The 25,549-nt window shown below is 38.7% G+C and overlaps 1 protein-coding gene and 1 pseudogene across 4 annotated transcripts in view; one reads left to right on the forward strand and one right to left on the reverse strand.

Annotated features, from left to right (window-relative positions):
• WDR44 (WD repeat domain 44) overlaps positions 1 to 25,549 on the forward strand; it is a 129,846-nt gene that overhangs the window by 19,792 nt on the left and 84,505 nt on the right. Inside the window, exons 1-2 of one of the 3 annotated variants that reach the window (XM_084790547.1) lie at positions 9,935 to 9,950; positions 10,254 to 10,439. In XM_084790547.1, coding sequence (XP_084646673.1) covers positions 10,363 to 10,439 — 77 coding nt within the window. In that variant the 5' untranslated portion in view covers positions 9,935 to 9,950; positions 10,254 to 10,362. The other 2 variants (XM_084790545.1, XM_084790546.1) reach the window with 2 other exon arrangements.
• Positions 22,114 to 25,268, reverse strand: LOC311601972 (large ribosomal subunit protein eL36-like; annotated as a pseudogene). The gene is made up of 2 exons: positions 25,148 to 25,268; positions 22,114 to 22,420 (listed from the first exon to the last, which is right to left on the reverse strand). The product of its transcript is annotated as a large ribosomal subunit protein eL36-like (transcript).

The following is a 25,549-nucleotide window of genomic DNA, read 5'->3' on the forward strand; positions in this document are numbered from 1 at the left end:
TGAAAATTGAGAGGAACTATCACAGAGCCTTTCTTGCATAAAGTTATGGCTCTTTAGGTATAAGGTAGTTCAGTTTGAAACCAATTTTTAACCAAAAAGCTGTACACCTACTACCCAGACTAAATATGTTCACTCTGCTGGAACTGGTCAGTGACTTTCTACCCAGTGATTGACCCACTTCCGGTAGTTCTCCAGCTCTTCAGGAAGCACTGCTTGAAGAGGAATACCTGTTCTCAACCACCAAGTGTGATTTGGCTGTGCAGGGTGGAAAACGCAGACAGAACGAATGAAGCATGCAAAAGAACAAGGCAGGCTTTTAGTGAAGACTAAGGAAGATTGATCAGGGGAGGCTGGAAAAGGCCTCCAGAAGACTGGGCTTGAAACACGCAAACCGCGAATATGGGCCAAAGACCATCAGTGAAAAATAAGTGGTTTGAGTTTTTAGGAACTGAAAAATTACTAATTGGAGCACCATACCAGGGTGACTTGGGTCACATCCAGGCACAGGATACTGGAGCTTCACGTCAAACTTAAAATCAAATGCTCAGATGACAAAGTTAAAAAACACCAGTGAAGGGGCCAGGTGTGGTGGCACATTCCTTTAATCTCAGCACTTGGGAGGCAGAGGCAGGGGGATCGCTGTGAGTTTGAGGCCAGCCTGGTCTACAAAGCAAGTCCAGGACAGCCAAGGCTACACAGAGACCGTGTTTTGAAAAAATATATGCCAATGAAGGACTATAGAAATCAAGGCACGTGTAGAAGAATCAGGAATTCAAAATCATCCTCAGCTACGTAGCAAGTTTGACTGTGTATCAAAGAGGTGGGGGAAGAACTAAGCATAGTAGTGCTGATCCATTAAATAGTACAATGCCTGACATATAATGAGACCTTCAATCTATTCTTAATTCTGTTTAAGAAGCAATGAATAGGGCTGGTCAGATGGCCTGAGGTGACGTAGGTGCTTGCTGCCCAGCATGATGACCTGAGTTTGATTTTCCGGGACCCACAAAGTAGAAGGAATGAACTAACTTTTGTAAATTGTTCTATGACCTCCACCCACATGTTGTGTGTACTCCCCCACCTCTTTCTCTCTCACACACACACGTATATAATAAATAAATGTTAATGATTTTAAAGGGCAGTATGAATGATGCACATCAAGCAACTAGGGTGAAACCCAAAAACTAGATAACGGTGCAGGAAGGTCAGTAGTGACATTAATACAAAGCATACTATTAGAATCTAATAGGAAAGAAATCAGCCAGGCATGAGAGCGCACATAGGTAGTTCTAGCACTCTGGAGACTGAGGCAGGTATACCAGAAACTCAAGGCCATCCTGGGCTCCATGACAAGAGCCTTTCTTTCTCTTTCTTTCTGTCTTTTGTTCTTTTTTTTTTTTTTAATTCAGTTACTTGTAACAATCTGTTGAGTGAAATAAGGCAAGCATAGTAAGATAAATTCTTTGAGATAGCACTTATATGTGGCCTGTAAAATCAGCAAACTCATAAAAGCAAAGAATATAATGCTGATTGTTTGATCTTATGGGAAGTATAGAGCCAGCCATGCAATAAGACGATACTAGTCAAAGGGAACAAAATTTCAGTTACATGACAGGGATATGTTCTGTTGGGCATAGCGACTATAGTTACGAATAACATATTATGCATGACAGTGCAAACCTGAAATCCCACCACTCAGGAGACTGGGGCAGGAGGCCCTAAAAGAATGTAAGGTGATGGATTTATGTTCATGTATTTCATGTAATCATTTCAAAATATATACTTTTATGAAAGCATTCCAATTTATACAATAAATATATGTGACTTTTTTATTATACACGGATAAAGATTTCAAAAAACATACTAAGAATGAAATTCAAAAGTTTGGCACTGAAATTAAAAAAAAAAAAAAAAGACAAGCTGGTTTAGTTAAATGGGAAAAGGCCCTGTAAACAAGATGGCAGCCATTCCCTAACACCAAATGGATAACAGGATTACTGGGGTTCTAGATAATATTTTGAAAATGAGGTAGATTATGAATGTATGACTATATGTGAAAGTAGACATTTCTGTCATATTTTAAATTCATGTTAGGGTTTTTTTTCCCCCAATTTGCTAGATGTGTTTTTTTTTCTCTTTCATTACACCTCAATCAACACTCATACAAATGTTACATTTAATCACAAGTGCACTCAAGGACAAGGACTTCTTCAGAAAACATATAGCCTCAGTTTGTTTTTATCATAACTTATCTAGATCTGTGGTTCATAACCAGAAGCCTGAAGATAGGGATGTTTACTTCTGTATTACTTTTATACTGATTCATAAGAACTTACCATATAGTTAGTGGCTGAAAACACCCATATCTTGGCTACAGCTCGGAAAATCAGAAGTCTAGTCTGGGTAGGTTCTAAGCTCTGAGTCACACAAAAGTAAAGCCAAAGTTAAGTCAAACCACATTCTTATCTGCAGCTTGGGATCCTCTTTCAAGTCCATTAAAGCTGTTAGCAGAATTCAGCTCCCTGTGGTCTTAGGACTAAGGCCTCCTTTTACAGGCTGGTTATCAGCTGGAGGCTTCTGTCTACTACAGATGGCTCACAATCCACAGTCTGTGGCCCTCATAAACACTTCACACTAAAATGTTTGCTTCCTTCTTGCTGACTTCCTCTTCTCTACTAGCCAGGGGAAACTACATTTAAAGAATTTCTGTCATTAGGCCAGATCCATCTATATAATCTCCATAATTGTAAAGTCAATCAATTTGGGACCTTAATAATGACTACAAAATCCCTTTACAGCATTAATATATATCGTCAGACTGAATTACCCAGAGAAGGTGCATATATCAGGAGCTGAGAATGTAGGGATCATCTTAGACTCGTGCTTACTGTACCCTCAATTGGAACATTTATTTATTTTAAAAATGAAAATAATAAGAAATATCAACTGCTGCCCACACTTCCCTAGCCCCAGATGGTCCTGAAGAGCCTGGACAGCAGTTGGCTTAGCCTGTCCTCCCCAGAGCTAAAGACTTAAGCCAGGGCCTTGAACTTGCCAGGCCTCTACTACTAACTAAATACCCAGCCCTCTTTATATTTTTTAAAGATTTATTTATTTTTTACTTATGTGCATACATGTGGAAGCACATGTATGGGTACCCACAGAGCCAAGAAAGGGATATCTGACCCTGTTACCAGCAGTTCAGAGCTGTCTGACATGGGTACTGGAGACTGAACTCAGATATTCTGAAAGAGCAGTATGTGCTATAATTAAGGCATCTCTCCAGTCTCTCTCTCTTTCCAGTCTCTCTCTCTCTCTCTCTCTCTCTCTCTCTCTCTCTCTCTCTCTCTCTCTCTGTCACCCTCCCTCCCTCCCTCTCTCTCTCTCTTTCTCTGTCTCTGTCTCTGTCTCTCTCTCTCTCTCTCTCTCTCTCCCTCTCTCTCTCTCTCTCTCTCTCTCTCTCTGCGTGTGTCTCTCATCCAACCTCTTCTTTCTTGAGACAAGGTTTCTCTATTTTTGCCAAGTTGGTTTTGCTCAAACTCATCAGGTACCCCAAGGTGGCTGTAGCAATCTTCCTGCTTCAGCCTCCCAAATGTTTGGAGTATAGACATACACCCCCATAGTTGGGTTTGAGTGATTTTTTAAAGCATAAAGTTTATGTGCCTTTGTTTACTTCTCTTTATATAAGGCCATGTATATTTCTTATTGCTTTGAAAAGCAATCTTATGTCCAGTCCTTATTATCAGAATACCTCTAATATTATGCCTTGTTCCTTGACTTTTCACATTAGTCTGCCATTTAATAGTTGTTTTAAAAATTACCATTGCTTATTGTCTTATGTGTCGATTGAAGCATAAATAGTATGGCATTTTCAACAGTAGAATATTTATATTCCAAGTATTTTGTTCCATTTTGTGGGTATTTTTCCAAGTTAACTTCTTAGTGGAATTTATTAAACAATTCCAAGGCCTAAATATGGAATCTACAATAAGCCCAGGACTCATAGGTGCAGAATGTAAAGTCTTAATTTTGTATGTAAGTCTACCTAATGTATGTTACATGGTCCCTTTTTCAAAAAAATATTGTCCCCTTGTTTACAAAGTAATGCAGTTATTGTTGGATATTTAATCATTACTCAAAGAGAGAAATAAGGCTCAAATCTCCTAATATTATTATTTCAATCAGAAAATTTAAAATATCACAATGAGTTTTTTCTGAATATTCTACCATAATTTTCTATATTTGGCAAAACACACATAGACACACAAATAAATGATGTCACATAAATGAGATTATTACATGTAGTATTCTGTATCATCTGTTTTCATTTAACATATCATAAGCTCTTCTCATGCAAATGAATATAGGGATTTGTCCTTTAAGAACTTACCATAAAAATTGTATCGTTTTCTTGGAAAAGTCATATTACATAGTCCATATAATCTGAATAAGCTAAGCATGCAAATCTCTCTCTACTGGGCATATGGCAGAGAACCAATTTGTTAACTCAGGCCTGAAAAAAAAAAGATACTTTTCCTATGACCTTACAGGCTTTTAGTACAGGCACAGACACTAAGTTCAAACACTAATACCACATGAAGAAAAAATATTTACAGTTAAGATATTATGAACTGAAGCTTCTTGCAACCATTTTCATTAACTATAAGAAGGAAACCATTAGCAATAGGACAACTGAAGCCAAAGTACATAAAAAAGTATAAGTAGCAAAAGACGGACACATGGAGAGGACACTGATTATATATTGAGCCCTGAATGCACCAAATGTTATCATTTATATGGATTATACACAAAAAGATATGAATGTAATGAAAATGGAAGCACAATTTTACCCATGCTAAGTAAATATAATACACTAGCACTTTATTTTGAAAATATCAAAGCTTATATAGAAAAGACAGGCAAGATAATATGGGGAGGGCTATATTCAATATCCAATATATACCTGTATGAAAAAGTTTTAAGTAAATAAAATTTGTGAAATAAAGTGGGTATCAGAAAGGCTGCATTTTTTGAGTTATTTTGAAGTAGTGTTAAGAGCAGTATCTAAGAGCAAACCGGAAGTTTTACCACTAGACATGAACACATGGGTTTTTAAACACAGTGAACTGAGTTAGGTGGCAGATTTTTGAGGTATGAGCATGTGCATTTTGTGTGTTCCTATGCAAATTGATTCCATTTCAGTGCACTTTTCTGCTTTTACCTAATTATGGGGGGCAATGACAGTATGCATATGCAACTGTGAAATTCCCCTCTGCTCTATTTTTAATATATTTATCGTGATAGAACAAATATCATCTAATAAATTCCCTTTAAAGGTAATTCTGATTTGCTTTCTTCCAGAGTTTTAAACAAGAGCACATGACTATATAATATTCTATTATAAAATGACACATTTGAATTGCAAGCTGTTTTTTTTTTTAATGTCAAGATATCTTGAGGCTTTCTCTGTTCTTGTTAGCTTAAGGATTGAAAACTCATTCTAATGTTAACATAAACTATCATTTTAAAAAGGTACACTGATAGGCTGAAAAAAAAATACAAAGATTCCATAGCCAAACAGCAACAAAATCTTGAATACTTAGTATTACAGCTATAACACAAGTGACCTTTCAAACAGATAATTTAGGGCTCAGAGTTAGCAAATGTTACCTTGTCCCTGGCATGTTCTGCACAATTTCAGAATGCATTTTTAATGGATTCCGATATTTCAAAATCCATAAAAGTCTCACATAAGGAGCAATATTAAATCCTTTCATGTCTATACTGTATCCCCCGTAATGTAATCCTGTATACCATTTTCCTAATTTATCACTGTCGTGCTGTGCTTATGAGAAAAGGCTACCTGGATTATGAGCTGCTTGGATCACTGATGTTCTGAGTGACTATTCCCAGGCTTGTCACAATACTAGCTCTAGGGATACTGACAGTTTCTATTATTCCAAAGAAGAGAGAGGAAACACTCACAACAAATTGTTCCATATGTGGTGACCTCTTCACTTTTAGAGTAGAATTGCTGCTATATAGAGGACAGTAGGCCCAGCTCAAAGATTTTCCTTAAACCATTCTTAGTCTTAGGTCAGTGTAGTTCTTATAGCCGTTGGGAATAAGCCAAGGAGGAGAAGATCTGAGCATAATTTCCATCTATGCATAAAAGTTTGTGAGTTCTTATTGATTTGTGTGGAATGAATTCAAATAATCATTTAATTCAAGGGTACTTTCAGTTATGGGGTGGTCGCCAAAATACTATTGTATAGACCAGAATTCCACAAAAACTTTTGTAAGGACTCTAATAGTAAATATTTCACACTTTGCAAGCCATACAATCTACATTCCAACTGTTAAACTGTGCCAGGAATGTGTCATGGTTCTTCTTGCTATAGGCAGTTTATTGTATATATGTGTAGTAATATAAAGGGATATTTAAAAAATAAAAAAAAGTTTAATAAAAATAATAATTGCAGAAAAAAAACTCTGCCAGGAAACCAGCCAACACATAACATATAAATAGGCCTATCTATTTATCAATTAAATGTTATTGTCAAAAGCAGCATGGACCAGTTTGTTAACCCCTAATTAAGAAAACAAGAGTTTTATCTTTTTCCTATGTTTGATTCTGTTTGTTTTATAGAACCTCAGGGCTGTCCATGAAAGGGTCCAGGAAGGACAATAAAAGGGGGACCTGAACCACCTCTGCTTCAAACAGAGCATTTAAAAAATTCATATATGGACTGTCCTGTGAAAATAGGCTTGATTAAAAGGCTCATTTATACATTGTTTGTTTGTTTGTTTGTTCAAGGCAGGGTTTGTCCTGTTTGGCTGTTCTGCTGTCCTGGACTCACTTTGTAGACCAGGCTGGCCTCAAACTCACAGAGATCCGCCTGCCTCTGCCTCCCCAGTGCTGGGATTATAGTCATGTGCCACCACACCCGGCATAATGGAAACTTTTTAAACCACTGCTTTGAACTAAACTTAATGCTTTAAAGCTCAAAAAAGTATTCTGGAAAAATTAATACATCTTTAACATTTTCAAAAATGAAGGTTAGGATATGTTTTATTGTTCCCAGCAATTAACTTCCATGCAGTTCTAAAAGCACTCAAATAGACAACTATAAAAGCTTTAAGATGTAATTGGCTTATCATTCCTACTAACCATTTTGACCTTTTCTCAACTGAGAAATTAATGTTTAACTTACCTTAAAAACTCTGAGAGAATTGGCATGGAATATTTAAATAAAACTTCAAACTGGGACTTCAACACTAGACTGTGAGCTTGTAGAAGACAGGAACTAAGTTGTCTTCTTCATATTCAAATTGTCTTTAGCACTGTAGAATATTACATGACACCAAATAGTGAATGTTCACTGAATTGCTATATATTCCACATATAGCAACATAGCATCAAAATATTTTTCCTTAATAGTTAAAAAGATAATACCTCTATAATAAATCAATATATTTTAAAAACATATAGGTTCACTAGCACATAGTCGGAAGAAATTAAATTTATACATTTATATGCTTTCACATAACATATATATTTAATAAAACTTTCCCGTGATTCAAAGGCTATCTTCCATAATGAACAAAAACCTGTAATTTGAGGTACATCTTTTGCTGTTTGAGGCAGGGTCTTAGGCAGCCCAGGCTGGCCTCAAACTCATTATATAGCTTAAGATGACTTTGAAATACTGATCTCAAGTGGTAGTATTGTTTGCATGCACCATTGCACCCAGTTTTGGTTTGGTTTCATTTGGTTTTGGTTTTTCAAGACAGGGTTTCTCTGTGTAACATCCCTGGCTGCCCTAGACTCACTCTGTAGACCAGGCTGGCCTCAAACTCACAGAGATCCTCCTGCTTCTGCCTCCCAAGTGCTGGGATTAAAGGCATGCCACCATGCCAGACTTGCACCCAGTATTATTATCTCATTTTAAATTTTCAAATAGTTGCTCATACTGGGTGGTACAATGTGCTGATCAGTGTAAATACTGCAGAAAGAGTCAAGAACGTTGTATCATCTCACCAGTTCATTTTGTAGTAAGAATCATAAATCTATTCTTTATATTAAAACATTGAAAACACATAAAATCTAACAGTAATTTTTTACAAAATTGCACTCTCACAATAATCTACAATTTCTTTTCCTGCACTTTGGAAATCCATAAAGCTCTTGAAACCCAGAATTTTCCTGTTAATTAAAAAGTCTGGATTTAAGCCAGGTGCAATGGCACACACTCAGGAGGCAGAGGCAGGTGAATCGCTGTGAGTTCAAGACCAGCCTGGTCTACAAACTAAGTCCAGGACAGCCAAGGTTATACAAAGAAACCCTGTCTCAGAAACAAAAGAAAAGAAAAAAGTCTGAATTTCTAGCCTTCATTTAAAAAATTCATATATATACCAGCCCTAAAAAGACATATGAGCAACATAAACCAGTCTCATAGTGTGTGTGTGTGTGTGTGTGTGTGTGTGTGTGTGTGTGTGTGTGTGTTACAATAATAAAGAAAAGAAGACCTATCATTTTGGGGGGTAGAGGTTGGAGGGAGGGTAAAATGATGTAAATATGGCACACAGTTTTTGTTTTTAGGGATTTATTTGACAATCAAATCATCAATTCTAATTTTATTTGGCAGTAGTTATCTGAACAGAATGAGGCTATACCCTAGTTCTGCTGCAAAATATTACCATACTTGATTGTGCTGTTTTTCCTAACCCCTCTGAGATGTTTCAGAATCTAGCTTATAGTATTTAAATTTTTATAAATCCATCAGACCACACTAGACCTTCTTTGGTGTTGGATTGCTTCACAATACCTATAGAACACTATTTCTAATCTCTGAAGCTATGTCCCTGGTCTCAATCCAAGCTTTTCTGCTGCCATCTTGATTAACAGCTGCACAAACAATTCCAAAAGCCTATCATTACGTCAGTGGAAGAAATAAATGTGCCTCATGAAAACACTGAAAGTCAATATTATCACTTTAATGGGCAATGAATGACTCTTTGTTTCAGAAAGAACATCTCAGTCTTTCAAAATGTATCTTTCTATTTTAGTCACTGGACATTGGGCAGTTGCAGATCAGAATTAAGTTTGTGTCTTAGCCTTGCAATGGTATCATCTTCTCTCTCATATATGTTTGTATATCAATCACATATATATGTGGCATATACATATGTTGTACATATGTAATTTGGCTGACGCACATCTTGGGCAGTATAGAATTTGTCACACTGTGGTCAGAGACGACAGATAAGTATTGAGAAAAAGTAATTGGACGACAGATAAGTATTGAGAAAAAGTAATTGGAGGTCTTATGCTGGCTCAGGTCCGGCAATAAACCCACTAGTACTCTTTGGAAATGTGACACACCCAGCTATCTCCTTCTTATGAACTTTGTTCTTTGGCCATCTGGATCGTATGTAGAGATCTCAATTAGGGAATCTCATGGTAAGTGAATAAAACAGGTCTATTCCAATAGACTAGAGATGGTGAAAGTGCCAAAACCCTATGGTTGGATATTTCAGACTTGGCTAAGACGACTAAGTAAAATAAAGCCCCAAATGTCCACATTGTTCTCTCACGACAAACGGAAGAGTCTCAAAATAATCCCTCTCAAAAATGCTTCTCTTTAGAGCTGCAGTTAGTAGAATTGGTGACTAAAACGCTCAGCGAAATCCCACCTAAGTAGGGCGTGGCTCAGAGTTTTGGCACCCAGCGGCTCCTGCGCAGGTCCTAGACTCCGCCCCTCAGAAGGCTGGCCACCTCCCTTATTCCCCGCTACTTCCGGCCTCTGCCAAAATACCCTCTATGCGCTTGCGCCATTTTGACAGGCTTCGCCCGCATTAGTAATCAGAACGCTGCCTCTCTGGGACCGCCCCCCGCCACCTCTCCGCCCCGCCCACGCTTTACCGGCCCGATCCGAAATCTCGCGAGGGTAGGTGCGCGTCGGTATTTTGCGGGCTAGTAGCTTTCCCAGCAACTGTAATTGCCGCTGCGGGAGAAATTGGAGCTGCTGTCGCCGGCACGCCCGCTGTCTCCTCTCCCGGACTGAGAAGAGCCACAGCCTCTTCTCTAGCGCTCTTCATACACCTAGCGCCTGGGACGCCGGCAACAGTCCCAGACCCACTGCAGCCACCTCAAGCAGTCGCTTTGCAGGTCATACCCTTCGCCCAGTAACTGAGGGTGGTCCACTGTCCCTAACCGACTTCTTACTCCACGTCATCTGTGCCCTCCTCAGCGTCGCCCGGGACCCACCTCTTCACACACTAACTGACGAGGAGGAGACGCTGAGAATCACCCTTTCTCCAGGCGGAGCCAGCCCCCTCACCCGCGGGTGTGTCCTATAAATGGCGTCGGAAAGCGACACGGAGGAATTCTATGATGCCCCTGAAGATGTGCACCTGGGGGGCGGCTATCCTGTAGGGTAAGTAATAGAAGCCCGGGCCCAGAACTCGGACATCCCAGTCTCTTGCTTCTCCAGTGCCTCCCTCTACTCCTTTCCCAAATCCCGCTGTGACCGTCACCGTCTTAGTCTCACTTGGACACCTCAGAACCCAGACCTGGGACTCCTCCGTAGGGCAGGATGAGTGAGAAGAGAGAGGGGGAATCCTCCTCCACCCTTTTTCCTAGTGAGCGGCCAGCTGGGGGACTCCTTCGGAACCCCTTTCTTGTCTTAGGCAGCCTTTGAGTGGATGGCATTCGTGCCTGAGAGGCAAGGACTTGTCTTTGCGGGTTTCGAAGCTTACCTTTCCTACATCTGTTTTGACCCTCGGGGACCGAAAGGAGCGGTAGCAGGAGAAATTGAACTTCCCTGGCTCTTTTTTTCTTTTTAAACCTCTAGTTTACCTATTCATTTTCGGAAGTGGCTGTAATGCTACCCTATTTGCCATTCACCTTTTCTTTTGCATAAAAAAAAAAGAAGCGGCGGGGGGTGGGCGGTTGGGGAAGGGAGGAAAGCAGGTATTTATTTAAGGAAGTCCTGCAGCCAGCCAATGTGTTCGACATCAACTGTGTTTTACTGAAATAGCACTTTACTGTGCGCCAGAGGAAATTGTAGACAAGATCCTTACCATTAGAGAGAATGATGTGGTCTGCAACGGCAGCCGGACATAAATGCACACAGCTGAGTACAGATGTCCAAACAAGTGCTGAGTAATCTGGTCCTTGGAAGGAGAGCCCAGCTTTGTGCTCTTTATCTAATTTTGCAAGATGTTTTACTGGTGATTAATATGGGTAGCTCTGAGTAGGAAGTTCACTCGTTGGAAAGCAGCTCTCTCTGACCAGGATTTGGACTTACTTATTTTACTTCTCCACTTTTTTCAGAGTTAAAATAGCATTTAAAATGACTTCACAAACTCTTCTCCTCACATGTCTGTAACTAGAAGCAATGAAATATAGTCGCGAACTATAAGATCTTGAAAAAAATCATTGGTAAAATGTGTATATTAGTGTACAATTCTTGGAGTTGAAGTTTCTTTAGTTGTTATAGTTACCCCGTGGAAGAAAACTCTAATAGAAATAACGTTATAAGTACAGTTTAGAAGTCCTTTTAAAAAATCTGCTACATAGTATAAATACTCCATATCCAAAACGTTATAGCAACAAGAGCAGAGAGAGATGTATGTTGGTAGATTAGTAATGTGTATGTGTTTCCAGGAAGCTGTCTGTCACTATTGTGAGATTTGAGGATGATAATGATGTGCCTTGAGATAGCACTGAATCTACTTGAAGTTCAGTATCTGACTCAAGTTTGTAACTTGATAGAACAGGGTAGAAAATACCTTTAGATTCTGAAAAAAAGATGCTGTGTGGCTTTCCCTTCAGAGTAATCAATTGTCAGTTCAGGTTAAATGAGAGGATAAAATACTTACTAAGCCTTTATCTTGTTTTGTTTTGCTTTTTTTTTTTTCTTTTTTTGTTGGGAGGGAGAAATAATCAGTTTTTACTATTATTCAGAGCCATGTGGATATTGTTCTTTCTCATTGGATAAAGTTGTTTAATCTAGAAAGGACAGTTATCTCAGAACCTCTGTAAATTGCTAAGTTCAATACCTGACACAGAAGACATATTCAAATATGAAGTCTTTCTTCTCTTCCTCTCTTGGCATTCCACACTGCTTGCTTTGGAGGAAGTATACAGAACTTAGAACTGTTTTCCTTATCTGAATCCAGTGAGTCATTATGATAGAATTGATAGTCACTTTCCCACTCTGGGATGATAGAGCTTCTCAAGAACTTTATACTTTGAGAGCAGGTGAAAAGTCTGTTTCTTTTTTAATTCCTTTGAGACCCAGCTTCCTAAATGTAACTCTAGCTTACCCCCCGAACTGAGCATGTTGAGTGCTCTAGAGATAAAATGACAAGAACTGTCTCGACTACATGTCCTCTCTCCTACTGTATTAGTGAGAGAATTGGAAGAAAACAGACTTATTTGGAGAATTGGACCTGACAACAGTAATATTCAGAGGGCAGAAAAGGGATGGCTTTGTTTTTAATTTTCCTCCAGCCTCTGTGGCAGATTTGTAAGATACTATGAGCCGACTTAGCTTGGCAGCTAACAGCTTAAAAAAAAAAACTCAGTGAGAAATCGTGATTTCTGAAAACAGGTGGCATCACTAGCTAGTTGATCATAAGAACTGTGTTCTGTTCCTTGACATGAACCGAAGTGGCTCTATGCAAGCTCTAAGAGGCTAATTGAGTGACTTTGGCCACTTAAAGAATGCTTCTTGATGTTTCTGTGTTTGGGAATACATAGAGCATTTCACCAAATTGTACTAAATTGAGTAGACACTTGAGACACCTCATGTTTTGTTAATCAGCAGAATCCAAATACACAGTCTGTTCCCTAATATTGATTTATTCCTTACACGTCTTATTTATTTGCTAATCTGTACTTTGAAAGTAAATTTAATAAGCAGCCCAGTTACTAGAGTTTCAGTCCAATGCAGTTATGTTTCTACAGTGGCAGATCATCTCTAAACCAAATTGTAATGTGTACTACATTTATAATGGTTTCTTTTGATTGGTACTTTCTCCATTATTACATATAAGATCTTAGAGAAGTTAAATACATTGTTCTAGGAAAAACAACTTGCAAGTAACAGAGCTGGCATTTGAAACGAGCTTATCAAACACTAGTCCTCTGTTTCTTCTAATACATCATAGCTGTTGTACACTGTGTAGAGAATGGATCTTTCCCCAATAGATCCCAGAGGAAAATGCTTTTGTACCAACCTTCTAAATTGAACTGATACATCTATTTAAAGCCAGCAGCCCAAACCTTTCAGTTCTCTTGGCTACAGGTTTCCATTTTCTCTTTCAAGAATCTATATTTTTGTTTTATTATGTAGGACTTTTATGTCATAGTGTGTTATATCTAGAATGGCAATTAGTTGAACTCCCACAAAATGTTAAGAAAACTAAAGCCCAGAGAGAGAAAGTAGCTTGTCTCTGACACCACACTGAATTAACAGAACTATGTCCCAGATCAGTTTCATAACGTGGCATTCTTTCTGTTCTGATGCTTAATACAGCAGGAAGGGCAGGAGGAACTGTGGTATAGTAGAAAAGAGCCCAACACTGAGTCATCTAGTTCCTCAATGTTAAACTGAAATTACATTTTGAGAACCCTTTGAAATTTAAATGTTTGTCAGCAGTGTGTGCTTCCATTGATAAAAGTTTATTCTTGGAGAAATTTATATGCTGTTCAGTTGTTTTTGTTGTACTGACCGCTGAATCTAGGGTCTGATGCATGCTAGATACACGCTACCACTGAGCTGTATTCCCAGACTACTTTTTGTTTTTTCTTTTAATTTAATGTGTATCTGCTAAGTTGCCCAGATTGGCCTGGACTTTTTGTAGCCTAGGCAGACTTAAACATTCTGACCTGCCTCAGCTTCCTTAGTAGCTAGACTTATAAGCTTGTTCCACCAGGCCTGGCTTGCATATTTTTATAACCCTTTATTTTAATACACATTGACAGCTTTGATACATTTACTACATAAATTACATATGAGTTGGCTGCCTCTCCCAACTGTGAATTATATCTACATATCCTAAAGGCTACAACTGAGAGCATGTTATAAAAATAAATGTAATATTTTCAATATTATTTCTTTATTGATAGCCAAAGTCCTCGACTTCCTAGGCCTCAAGCCCTTAGAAGAGGGATAGAATCATGCATTTTTAGAATAAGAGTTAACTAGACACAATTTGGCTCGGCCTTCGATTTAAGTGAAAGTGAAACCTAGACTTAGAGAAGGAAGTGATACATTACTTCGGAGTTCAAACTAAAATTCAGGTCTTTTGCGTTCTTATCTATGCGATGCTACCACATTTGAATGGAGACAATTATAGAAGGTAGCTTATCTATGAACAGTGATTATGTAGTTTTGTTTCAGTTTTAGGAATCTTGTTAGTGTTAGCAGCAATCTACCATATTTAGGTTGGAGTAATGGTGAAATATGGACTGAATCATGGAAACAGAGATCCAAGTAACTAGACGAATTGTTAGGTCTAGCTGAGTGTAGTAACTCACATGTGTAATCCCAGTACTCAGGAGGAAGTGACAAGAGAATCACTTCAAGTGTGAGGCCAGCATGGTCTGCATATGAATTCCAGGCCAGCCAGAACTGTATAACAAGGCCCTGTCTCAAAACAACAAAGCAAACAGACAAAAAAAAAAGAGCAAGAGGGATGGCTTTCCACAAGAACACTTGCTATACAAACAAGAGGATCTCAGCTTGAATACAGATCATCCACTTTCAAGTTCTGCATGGCTGTGCCTGCCATATAACCTTAGTGTTGTGGGCAGAAGCAGGTCAGTTCCAGGAAGCTTGTTGGCCAGCCAGCCTAGCCAAAATGGTTACCTTAGAGTTCAGTGACAGACCCTGTCTCAAAAAAAAGTTAACAGTAGAGGAAAATCCCTTGCTAGCCTTTTATACACACAAACTCATACACAGGTGCACCTGTGGTCATATTATGTATATATACATAGAGAGAAATTTTTTAAAAAACAAAATTGTTTGGTCTGAAAACAGCCCCGAAAACATTTCACCCTGAACTGAAAGTTTATGTTTATTTTTGCTTGGTTGCTGCTGTTGGTGGTGGTGGTGGTCGTGCGTGCATGCGTGCGTGCGTGTTGACAGTGTCTTATATAGTCTTGGTTGCCCTCAAACCCTTGGTCATTCTGTATCAGCATCTCTAGTGTTGGAATTGCAGTATTAGGGAAAAAATCCTTGTAAATGGATATTTGAGCTAGCATAGTAGCATGCTTCTAATCTCAGTACTTTAGAGATGGAAGCATTGAGGATCAGGAGTTGGAGTTCGTCTTCAGTTGTACGGTGAGTTTCAGGCCAGCCTTGGCTACATGGGAACCTATCTTACAACAACAAAAGGAGTAGAGAGATGGCTCAGCAGTTAAGAGTACTGACTGCTCTTCCTGAGGACCCATGTTCAATTCCCAGCACCCACATGACAGCTCACAATTGTCTGTAACTATAAGATCTGACATACGTACATACAGGCAAAACCTCAATGCACATAAAATTTTAAAAATACTAAATAAAAAACAATAGTTGGTTGTTTCTGGGTTGGCATTCAACCATAGACTATATTGATTGCTGTTGGCTCTGTAGATTGATGGAAATGTATTTATCAGTGCAGTTTAACATATTCATTTAATATATTGAAGGGAGAAAAAAACCTTCTACATATTAATTAGTAAATTTAGGTTCTAAATTTAGTGACCTCCAACTGTCAATTGGTGACTCATGGAGGTAGGACAGTTGGTAGCAATATGACAATTTGGAGACTCAATTTGAATCTGTACAAATTCCTGTAAGTTGAAAACTTTATTATCTTATGATAACTTATTTCATAAAATAAGACATGAAAAAAAAACAGACATAGTGTATGCCTGTAATGTTAGTGCTTGAGGAAATGGAGACAGGAGAATCATGAGGTCAGGAACAGTTTAGTCTGTATACCAAAAGCCTGTTGCAAAAAGCCAAAATGAAAACAAAGTAAAATATTAAAAACGCGTAGGTATAAGATAAGGTCATAGGTGGTCTTTTTCTTTAATTTCCAAGTTTTTTATTTTTAATGTTTTGTTGTTTTGCTTGTTTGTTTCTGAGACAAGGTCTTACTAGGTGTAACTGGCCTGGAACTTACCATGCAGACCAGGCTAACTTGAACTCATAGAAATTCCTTTGCCTCTGCCTCCTGAGTACTGAGATTAGCACTGTGCACTACCATTCCCAGCCCCATTGATAGTCTTTAAAATATTTGTACATGTGTATGAAACTGAGAATGCTCCTGTGGGTTCATGTGCTTATGGAGGCTAGTAGTTGATGTCAGGATCTTCCTCAGTCACTCTTTACCGTATATTTTGAGACAGGATTGTTCACTGGAGCTCAATTATTAGGCAAGACTAGCTGCTCACAAAGCCCTAGTAGGTGATGTCATGCCCCTAGTGGGTGCATATTTCCATACCTGTCTTTTTTAAATTAAATATTTATTTATTTTATGTGTATAGATGTTTTCCCCGTATAGTTGACTGTGTACTGCATGTATGTCTCATGCTTGTGGCAGACAGAAAATCGTAACAGATTCTCCTGAAACTGGAGTTTCTAATGATTGTAAGCTGCCGTGTGGGTGCTGGGTACCGAACATGGGTCCTCTGCAAGTGCTTTTAACCACTGAGCCATCTCTCCAGCCCCCATACATGCCTTACAACTGTTGTGGTGAACTGAAGTCAGGTCTTCATGCTTGCATGGCAGGCACTTTATGGACTGAATCCTTTCCTCGGCCCTTCATTGGTACTCTTATAGAAAAAAATAATTTCTGGTTTGGGGCATGTAACTCTAAGACAACAACCAATATTTTCTACTCAATTGTGTGTGTGTGTGTGTGTGTGTGTGTGTGTGTGTGTGTGTGTGTGTGTGTGTGTTTCACAAAATTTTATTTTATTTTTTAAATATATTTTATTAATTTATTCATATTACATCTCAATTGTTATTCCCTCCCTTGTATCCTCCCATTCCTCCCTCCCTCCCATTTTCCCCTTACTCCCCTCCCCTATGACTGTGACTGAGGGGGAGCTCCTCCCCCTGTATATGCTCATAGGGTATCAAGTCTCTTCTTGATAGCCTGTTATCCTTCCTCTGAGTGCCACCAGGTCTCCCCATCAAGGGGACGTGGTCAAAAATGGGGCACCAGAGTCTGTGTGAAAGTCAGTCCCCACTCTCCACTCAACTGTGAAGAATGTCCTGTCCATTGGGTAGATCTGGGTAGGGGTTCGAAGTTTACTGCACGTATTGTCCTTGGCTGGAGCCATAGTTTGAGCAGGACCCCTGGGCCCAGATCCGCCCGTCATAATGCTCTAGGTTTCTAGGACCCTCTGGATCCTTCTATTTCCTCATTCTCCCATGCTTCTGTCACCTAGAGTCCCAATAGGATGTCCTCCCCTCTGACCCACTTTCCTGGTAAGTGAAGACTTTCCTGAGACATGCCCCTTGGCCTAGTGTCCAGATATAAGTGAGTATATACCATTTGACTCTTTCTGCTTCTGGGTTAACTCACTCATTATGGTCATATCTAGTTAAATCCATTTGTCCACAAATTCTGGGAATTCTTTGTTTTTAATAGCGGAGTAGTATTCCATACTGTAAATGTACCACAGTTTCTTTATCCATTCTTCTACTGAGGGACACTTAGGCTGTTTCCAGGTTCTGGCTATTATGAATAAGGCTACTATGAACATGGTTGAGCAAATGTTCTTGTGTGCTGGAGCATCTTCTGGGTATATTCCAAGGAGTGGAATAGCTGGGTCCTGAGGAAGCCCTATTCCCAATTTTCTGAGATAGTGCCAGAAAGATTTCCAAAGTGGTTGTACTAGTTTGCATTCCCACCAGCAATGAAGGAGTGTTCCTCTCTCCCCACATCCTCGCCAGCATGTGGTGTTGCTTGAATTTTTGATCTTAGCCATTCTGATGGGTATAAGATGGAATCTCAGAGTTGTTTTGATTTGCATTTCGCTGATGACTAAGGAGGTTGAGCATTTCTTTAAGTGTTTCTCAGCCATTCGATATTCCTCTGTTGAGAATTCTGTTTAGTTCTGAGCCCCATTTCTCAATTGGGTTATTTGGTTTGGTGGTGTTTAATTTCTTGAGTTCTTTATATATTTTGGATATTAGACCTTTGTCAGATGCAGGGTTGGTGAAGATCCTTTCCCAGTCTGTAGGCTGTCGCTTTGTTCTCTTGACAGTGTCTCCTGCCTTACAGAAGCTTCTCACCCTCATGAGGTCCCATTTATTAATTGTTGACCTTAAGGCCTGGGCTCTTGGTGTTCTGTTCAGGAAGTTGTCTCCTACTCAATTTTATTCTGTTCTATTCATTGTTATAACTTTGATTAACGTCTGATAAATTTATCAACGGAGGGGATTCTTTTTCCTCCTTGTGTTCCTGCTGCAAATTTGCTAGCTACTTTCTGGGAATATAGTGGAAATAATATGAGAAGGGACAGTAGTTTGAGATCATGGTAATTGTGGTGCTGGAGATGGAAGAGGAGAATGTTACCCCAAGCACCATTAGGGACCAGATTATGAGCTACCTTCTGTGACCTGACAAGTGAGATACAATATATAATTCCTTTGCCATTTTTGTCATAGGATATACATATGCAATGTGAATCAATTAACCCTTTCTCTAAGAGATAAGTACCTAGTTTAAGCATTGTTTAAATAAAACTTGTAGCCACTTTATGATACCATACTACTTTTTTACTTGAATTGATAACCTGTTTCTTTATTCTATTTATAGACATCTACATTATTTTCCATGATCTTCCCTTCATTAGTTCTGTGCCACTCCCCCCCCCACTTTGAAATATTTTTCAGCTAAATTCTTAATGTGTTGCTGTCTTGATCTCCAAAGTGGAAATCTGTCTGTTCTCTTATTTCCAGTTGAACTATCTTTACATTAGGTTGTTCTCATGATGCAAAATTGAAGGAAAAGCAATCATGACATAATATGGACTTCATATCTTATAGCAACTGCAGTACCCTCCCTCCCCCAGTCAGTAGTCAGTATAGAAATTTGTCTTAGTTACTATAGCAACCAGTCTATCAGTTATTCATCTGGCTGTTTTGCCTTCTCTCAGATACTGGGATTTGCTGTGTTATTAGGCTCCCGGTATGTGCTCAGGTCTCAGCATTTTATTACTAGCTGCAGCTGTCTAGCAGTTTACAATTCGTCATTACATCAGGGTTGGTTGCTCTTAAGTACACTAAACCTTTTTCTCTCCAAACATGTAAAAAAAATTAACATACAGAATTAACAACAACAAAAACTCTATGTTCTTTATTCTATTTTACTGTTTCAGTGTTAGCCATTGTCTTGAAGACTGAATGCATTGCATCACTACTACCCATGTGTATCTCTTTGTAATTCCAATGAGAATGAATTCCAAGGCCAAAGGTGACCATTCAAAAGTATGTTTACAAATAGGGTTTTAGATACAGCATCATCACTAAATAGCTGAAGCACCTTGAATGAAAGCTCCTTGATTCATCAACAACTACTAAATAAATAATTTGGCTTTTTAAAAAATGATTTTTATAGGCTGCTAGAAGAATGCTTAGCGTTCAAATTAATTTATTCTAATTTGAGGAAATGTTTTCTTTCTTTTGCAACCTTTGAATAAGAAAAGAGAAAACTGAATAATTGTATGAGTATTTAAATTTTTCCTATTCACTTAATACATTTTTGTCTTTTATAAAAGTCACCACTTATGTAACTAAAATAGCTTTAAAATATATGTTCATCCTGCTGAAACATGAGGAATATTTAGAATATTCAAGTTGTTTCTGTTAATGAATGGTTCTGGTACTAATTGTTAATCCTGCAAGGTGTAATAATAATTTCTGAATATGTACAACTATTCTGTAGGATTAAATGAATTTTAGGTGTTTGCTCTGTCAATGACCAATATACATGTCATTTTTATACATAATGACATGTTCCATTTCTTTTCCAAATCAAAGGAAATTTTTGTTTAAAAAACCATATATCTATGGTTTGTGTATATGTATATTGTGTGGTGTTTATCTCAATTTATTATTTTATTATGGTTAAAACATTAAAAATCCTTAACAGTTTAAGAGCATAGAATACCTTATCATTTTAGTAATCTATGCAGTAATATACCAGAATTTCTTGCTTCTAACTAACATAGCACCCATTTATCAGGCTTGCCACATTCTTCCCTTCTTTTTTCTCTAACATCTGGTAACGATGACTCCATCAATAAGATCTACATACTTGGATTCTATTTATGTCTGGCTTATTTCACTTAACGAAATGACATCCATTCCCACTAAAGTCATCATAAACAGTACTTTAATCCCTTGCTATAACTGAAGAGTAATCTGTTGTGTATATATACCATGTTTCTTTATCCCTTCATCAGCTAATAGACACTTTTATTTCCATTACTTGACTATTGTGAATAGTGCTACAGTAAATTTAGAGGTGCAGGCACATCTTTTTGGTAGATTGATTTCATTTCCTTTGGATATATAATCAATAATAAAATTGCTAAGTCATCTAATACTTGTGTTTTTAACTTTTAAGGAAATCGCATGCTGTTTTTCAGTGATAGCTATACTAATTTACATCCCTACCAGTTGCATGCAAGGATTCTCTTTTCTCCACAACTGCCCTAGCATTTGTTATCTTTGCCTTTCTTGTAAATAGCCATTCTCATTAACGTGAGGAGATGCCCCGTTGTTGTTTTGATTTGTATTTCCCTGATGATTAGTGCTATACACTATATTTTCATTTACCTGTTGGCAATTTTTATACATTCTCTTGAGAAATTTCTATTTAGGACTAATGCCCATTCAGTATTGAATTACTAAAAATTTTATTTTGGTGTTATTTTGAAATGTTTATAGATTCTGACCATTAAGCTTTTGTCAGGTGTATAGTTTTTATTTTTTCCTATTCTGTAAATTGTCCCTTTATTTATTGTATCCTTTGCTATGTGGAAGCTTTTAGTCTAATCAATCCTTTTTTTTTTTTACTTATTTATTTATTAGTGTGTATACACTGCTCTGCCTGCATGTACAACTGCAGGCCAGAAGAAGGCATCTGCCTGCATGTACAACTGCAGGCCAGAAGAAGGCATCAGATCACATTATAGATGGCTGTGAGCTATCTTGTGGTTGTCAGGAATTGAACTCAGGACCTCTGGAAGAGCAGTCATGCCCTTAACCTCTGAGCCATCTCTCCAGCCCCATAAATCCTATTTTTTAAAAAATTCATTTGTCTACTATGCCTTTGGACTACTACCCAGAAAAATCATTGCTTGTGCCTCTGTACCCAAAAGTGTTTTCCCTATTCTGTGTTCTAGTAATATCAGTTTCCAGCTTTATATTTAGGTCTTTAATCTATTTTCAGTTGATTTTTTGGAACTGGTAAGAGATATAAGTCTATTGTCATGCTTCTAATTTGAATATGTAATTTCTCCAACTCTATTTAATGTCCTTTCTCCAATTGTATTCTTAGCACTGTTGTCAATGATAGTTAGGAATAGATATATGAGTTTTCTTCTAGGCTCCAGTTCTGTTCCATTCAGAAGTCTCTTTATGCTAGGGACATGCTGTTCTAATTACAGGAATTTCATAGTTTTGAAATTAGGCAATGTGATACTTCGTGATTTGTTGTTTATACTCAAGACTCTTAGCTGTTTCAAGGTTGTGTGTTTGTGCAGGTGTACAGGCACAGCTACATAGGAATTTACTTTGTACTTACTTGTTACAGTGTCACCCAAGATGGCCTCAGTCTCAGTGCAGTCATCCTGCCTCAGCCTCCCAAGTGTTCGGATCACAGAAAGGAACCATCACACTTGGTTCCATAGGAACTTTATAATGACTGTTATTTTTCCTTGTCCCGAGGGAATATTACTGATATTTTAGTAAGGATTACTTTAAATATGTAGATCATTTTAGTATGGACATTTTAGCAGTATTCATTCATTCATTCTTTCTTTCTTTCTTTCTTTTTTTGGCGCACAAAGGTTTATTGCAGTAGGGGCCATCAGTCCTTGGCTGCTGCCTTCCTCATGGCTGCCGCCTTCCTCATGGCTGCCAGCACATTGCTAAGCTCCTCTCCTTCCTCTTGGCCAGGATGGGCGTACCCACCCTCTTGATGAACTTCACTTTGCGCTTGTCCTTGGACATCTTGAGCAGCTCCATGGCGTGCAGCTATAGAGCACAAAGCCGCACACCTCTCTAATCATGTCCCGCAAGAACTTGGTGTGCTTGGTGAGGCGCCCGTGGCGCCTTCATCACCTTGTGGCCCTTGGTGAGGCCCACAGCCATGGGGTAGCGCAGGGCCGTGGCTGCTGCTCTCCAATGGTGGCCGTGACAGTGCAGTATTCATTCTTTTTTTAAAATATATTTTACTAATTTATTGATATTACATCTCAATTGTTATCCCATCCCTTGTATCCTCCCATTCCTCTCTCCCTCCCATTTTCCCCTTACTCCCCTCCCCTATGACTGTTACTGAGGGGGACCTCCTCCCCCTGTATGTGCTCATAGGGTATCAAGTTTCTTCTTGGTAGCCTGCTATCCTTCCTCTGAGTGCCACCAGGCCTCCCCATCCAGGGAACGTCGTCAAGTGTGAGGCACCAGAGTTCGTGTGAAAGTCAGACCCCACTCTCCACTCAACTGTGGAGAATTTCCTGTCCATTGGGTAGATGTGGGTAGGGGTTCAAAGTTTACTGCATGTATTGTCCTTGGCTGGAGCCATAGTTTGAGCAGGACCTCTGGGCCCAGATCTGCCCGTCATAATGTTCTTCTTATAGGTTTCTAGGACTCTCTGGATCCTTCTATTTCCCCATTCTCCCATGCTTCTCTCACCTAGAGTCCCAATAGGATGCCCTTCCCTCTGACCCACTTTCCTGGTAAGTGAAGACTTTCATGGGACATACCCTTTGGGCTAGTGTCCAGATATAAGTGAGTATATACATTTGACTCTTTCTGCTTCTGGGTTAACTCACTGTGGTTCATTTGCACTATGGAATACTACTCAGCTATTAAAAACAAGGAATTTCCGAAATTTGTGAACAAATGGATTGAGCTAGAAATAATCATAATGAGTGATTTAACCCAGAAGCAGTATTCATTCTTATAATGCATGAACACCAGAAATTTTCTTTTTTATTATTAATTTATTCATATTACATCTCAATTGTTAGCCCATCCCTTGTATCCTCCCATTCCTCCCTCCCTCCCGCTACCCCTCTACTCCCTCCTCTATGTCTGTGATTGAGGGAGACCTCCTCCCCCTGTATATGTTCTTAGGGTATCGAGTCTCTTCTTGGTAACTTGCTATCCTTCCTCTGAGTACCAACAGGCCTCCCCATCCAGGGGACGTGGTCAGAGATGGGGCACCAGAGTTTGTGTGAAAGTCAGATCTCCTTCTCCACTCAACGGTGGAGAATGTCCTGTCCATCGGCTAGTCTGGGTAGGGGTTCGAAGTTTACTGCCTATATTTTCCTTGGCTGGTGCCATAGTTTGAGGAGGACCCCAGGGCCCAGATCCGCCTGTCATAAAGTTCCACTTGTAGGTTTCCAGGACCCTCTAGATCCTTCTGTTTCCTCATTCTCCCAGGCTTCTCTCACCTAAAGTCTCCATAGGATGTCCTCCCCTCTGACCCACTTTCCTGGTAAGTAAAGTTTTTCATGGGACGTACCCCTTGGACTAGTGTCTCGATATAAGTGAGTATATACTATTTAACTCTTTTTGCTTCTGGGTGATCTCACTCATTATGATCATTTCTAGTTCAATCCATTTGTCCACAAATTTCTGGAATTCCTTGTTTTTAATAGCTGAGTAGTATTCCATAGTGTAAACGTACCACAATTTCTTTATCCATTCTTCTACTGAGGGACATGTAGGCTGTTTCCATGTTCTGGCTATTATGAATAAGGCAGCTATGAACATGGTTGAGCATATGTCCCTGTTGTGTGGTAGAGCATCTTCTGGGTATATTCCAAGGAGTGGAATAGCTGGGTCTTGAGGAAGCCCTATTCCCAATTTTCTGAGAAAGCGCCAGATAGATTTCCAAAGTGGTTGTACTAGTTTGCATTCCCACCAGCAATGAAGGAGTGTTCCTCTCTCTCCACATCCTCGCCAGCATGTGGTGCAGAAATTTTCTTTAATCAGCAGTGTTTTACAATTTTTATTGTTAGTTTGGTGTGTGTGTGTGTGTGTGTGTGTGTGTGTGTGTGTGTGTGTGTGTGTCTATGTGTTTCTTTGTACCTCATATGACCCAGGTTGACAGCAGTACATAGCTGAAAATGAGGATAAACTTCTAGCTTCTGGCCACTTTTCAAGCCACCATGCTCCACTTGACGAGCTCTTTCAACTCTGTACTTAAATTTACTCCTAGATGCTTTTCATGGCCATTGCAAATGGAATGGTTTTATTTATTTTTCAGAGAGTTCACTCCTAAGGTCTAGCAACACTACTGATTATTGTATATTTATTAATTAGTTTTGAGACAAGGTCTCACATAAGCCAGGCTAGCTTTGAATTTCATATATAATGAGGATGATGTTGAACTTTTGGTCTGCCTGCCTCCACTTCCCATATGCTAGGAATACAGGTATATGGTACCATTACCCAGACAGTTCATTAGGATTTAACCTTTAATATAGCATGTTTGTGAAATTACTAAGTTCTCCTGATTTCAGTTTTTAATTTAAATCATCACATTGTGAGAGTTCATTTAAATACTAGTATATCCTATCCAAAACTGATAATATTCCAAAAGAAAACTTTAATTTCACAAATATGCTTAGGCACAGGAGTTTGACTTTTGCCAATGAAGCCCCCTGACCCTTACATTTTTTAAAAGAAAGGGGAAGTCTTTTTAAACATTTTAGAGTATAGCATTATATTTGTGAATTTTTCTTTTCTCATGTTACCCAGGCTAGCCTTGAGCTCACTTTGTGGCCCAAAGATGATTCTGAACACCTGACCTTCCTTACTTCCACCTTCCTTACTACCACAGTGCTTGGTAGGCATGTACCACCATTGAGGTTTTCTGATTGAGAACTAACCTTTTTCCCATTCTTTAAGATCTTCTAGTACAGAACTTATTGAACCCTGAATATTCTTCTGAACCTTACAGTGAACCAATAAATGTGCTGTATTCAAATATACTTTGTCCAAAGCAGACATTTTTGTCATTAAGTAGGTTTATGAAGAGGATTTGAGAGTACTCCTTTTGGCAGTGTTTTTGAATTGGTAAGAATAGTTGAGTATTATGTTAATTTTAAGTTGTGTGTCTTAAATACTTAATAGTTGAGTATTGTGTGTCTTTTAAGTTGGTCCCTGAAAGTCTTTAATAAAATTAGGAGACTAAGGAAATCACCTTTTTGTATGTCAACGCTACCTTGTACATTTTTGGTACTCTTTTAAAAGTCTCTATTTTAAAGTTACACTTATCTATCCATGTCAAA

The sequence above is a fragment of the Acomys minous genome (assembly GCF_964271855.1).
Source record: "Acomys minous genome assembly, chromosome: 7".
In the NCBI taxonomy this organism is placed as follows: domain Eukaryota; kingdom Metazoa; phylum Chordata; class Mammalia; order Rodentia; family Muridae; genus Acomys; species Acomys minous.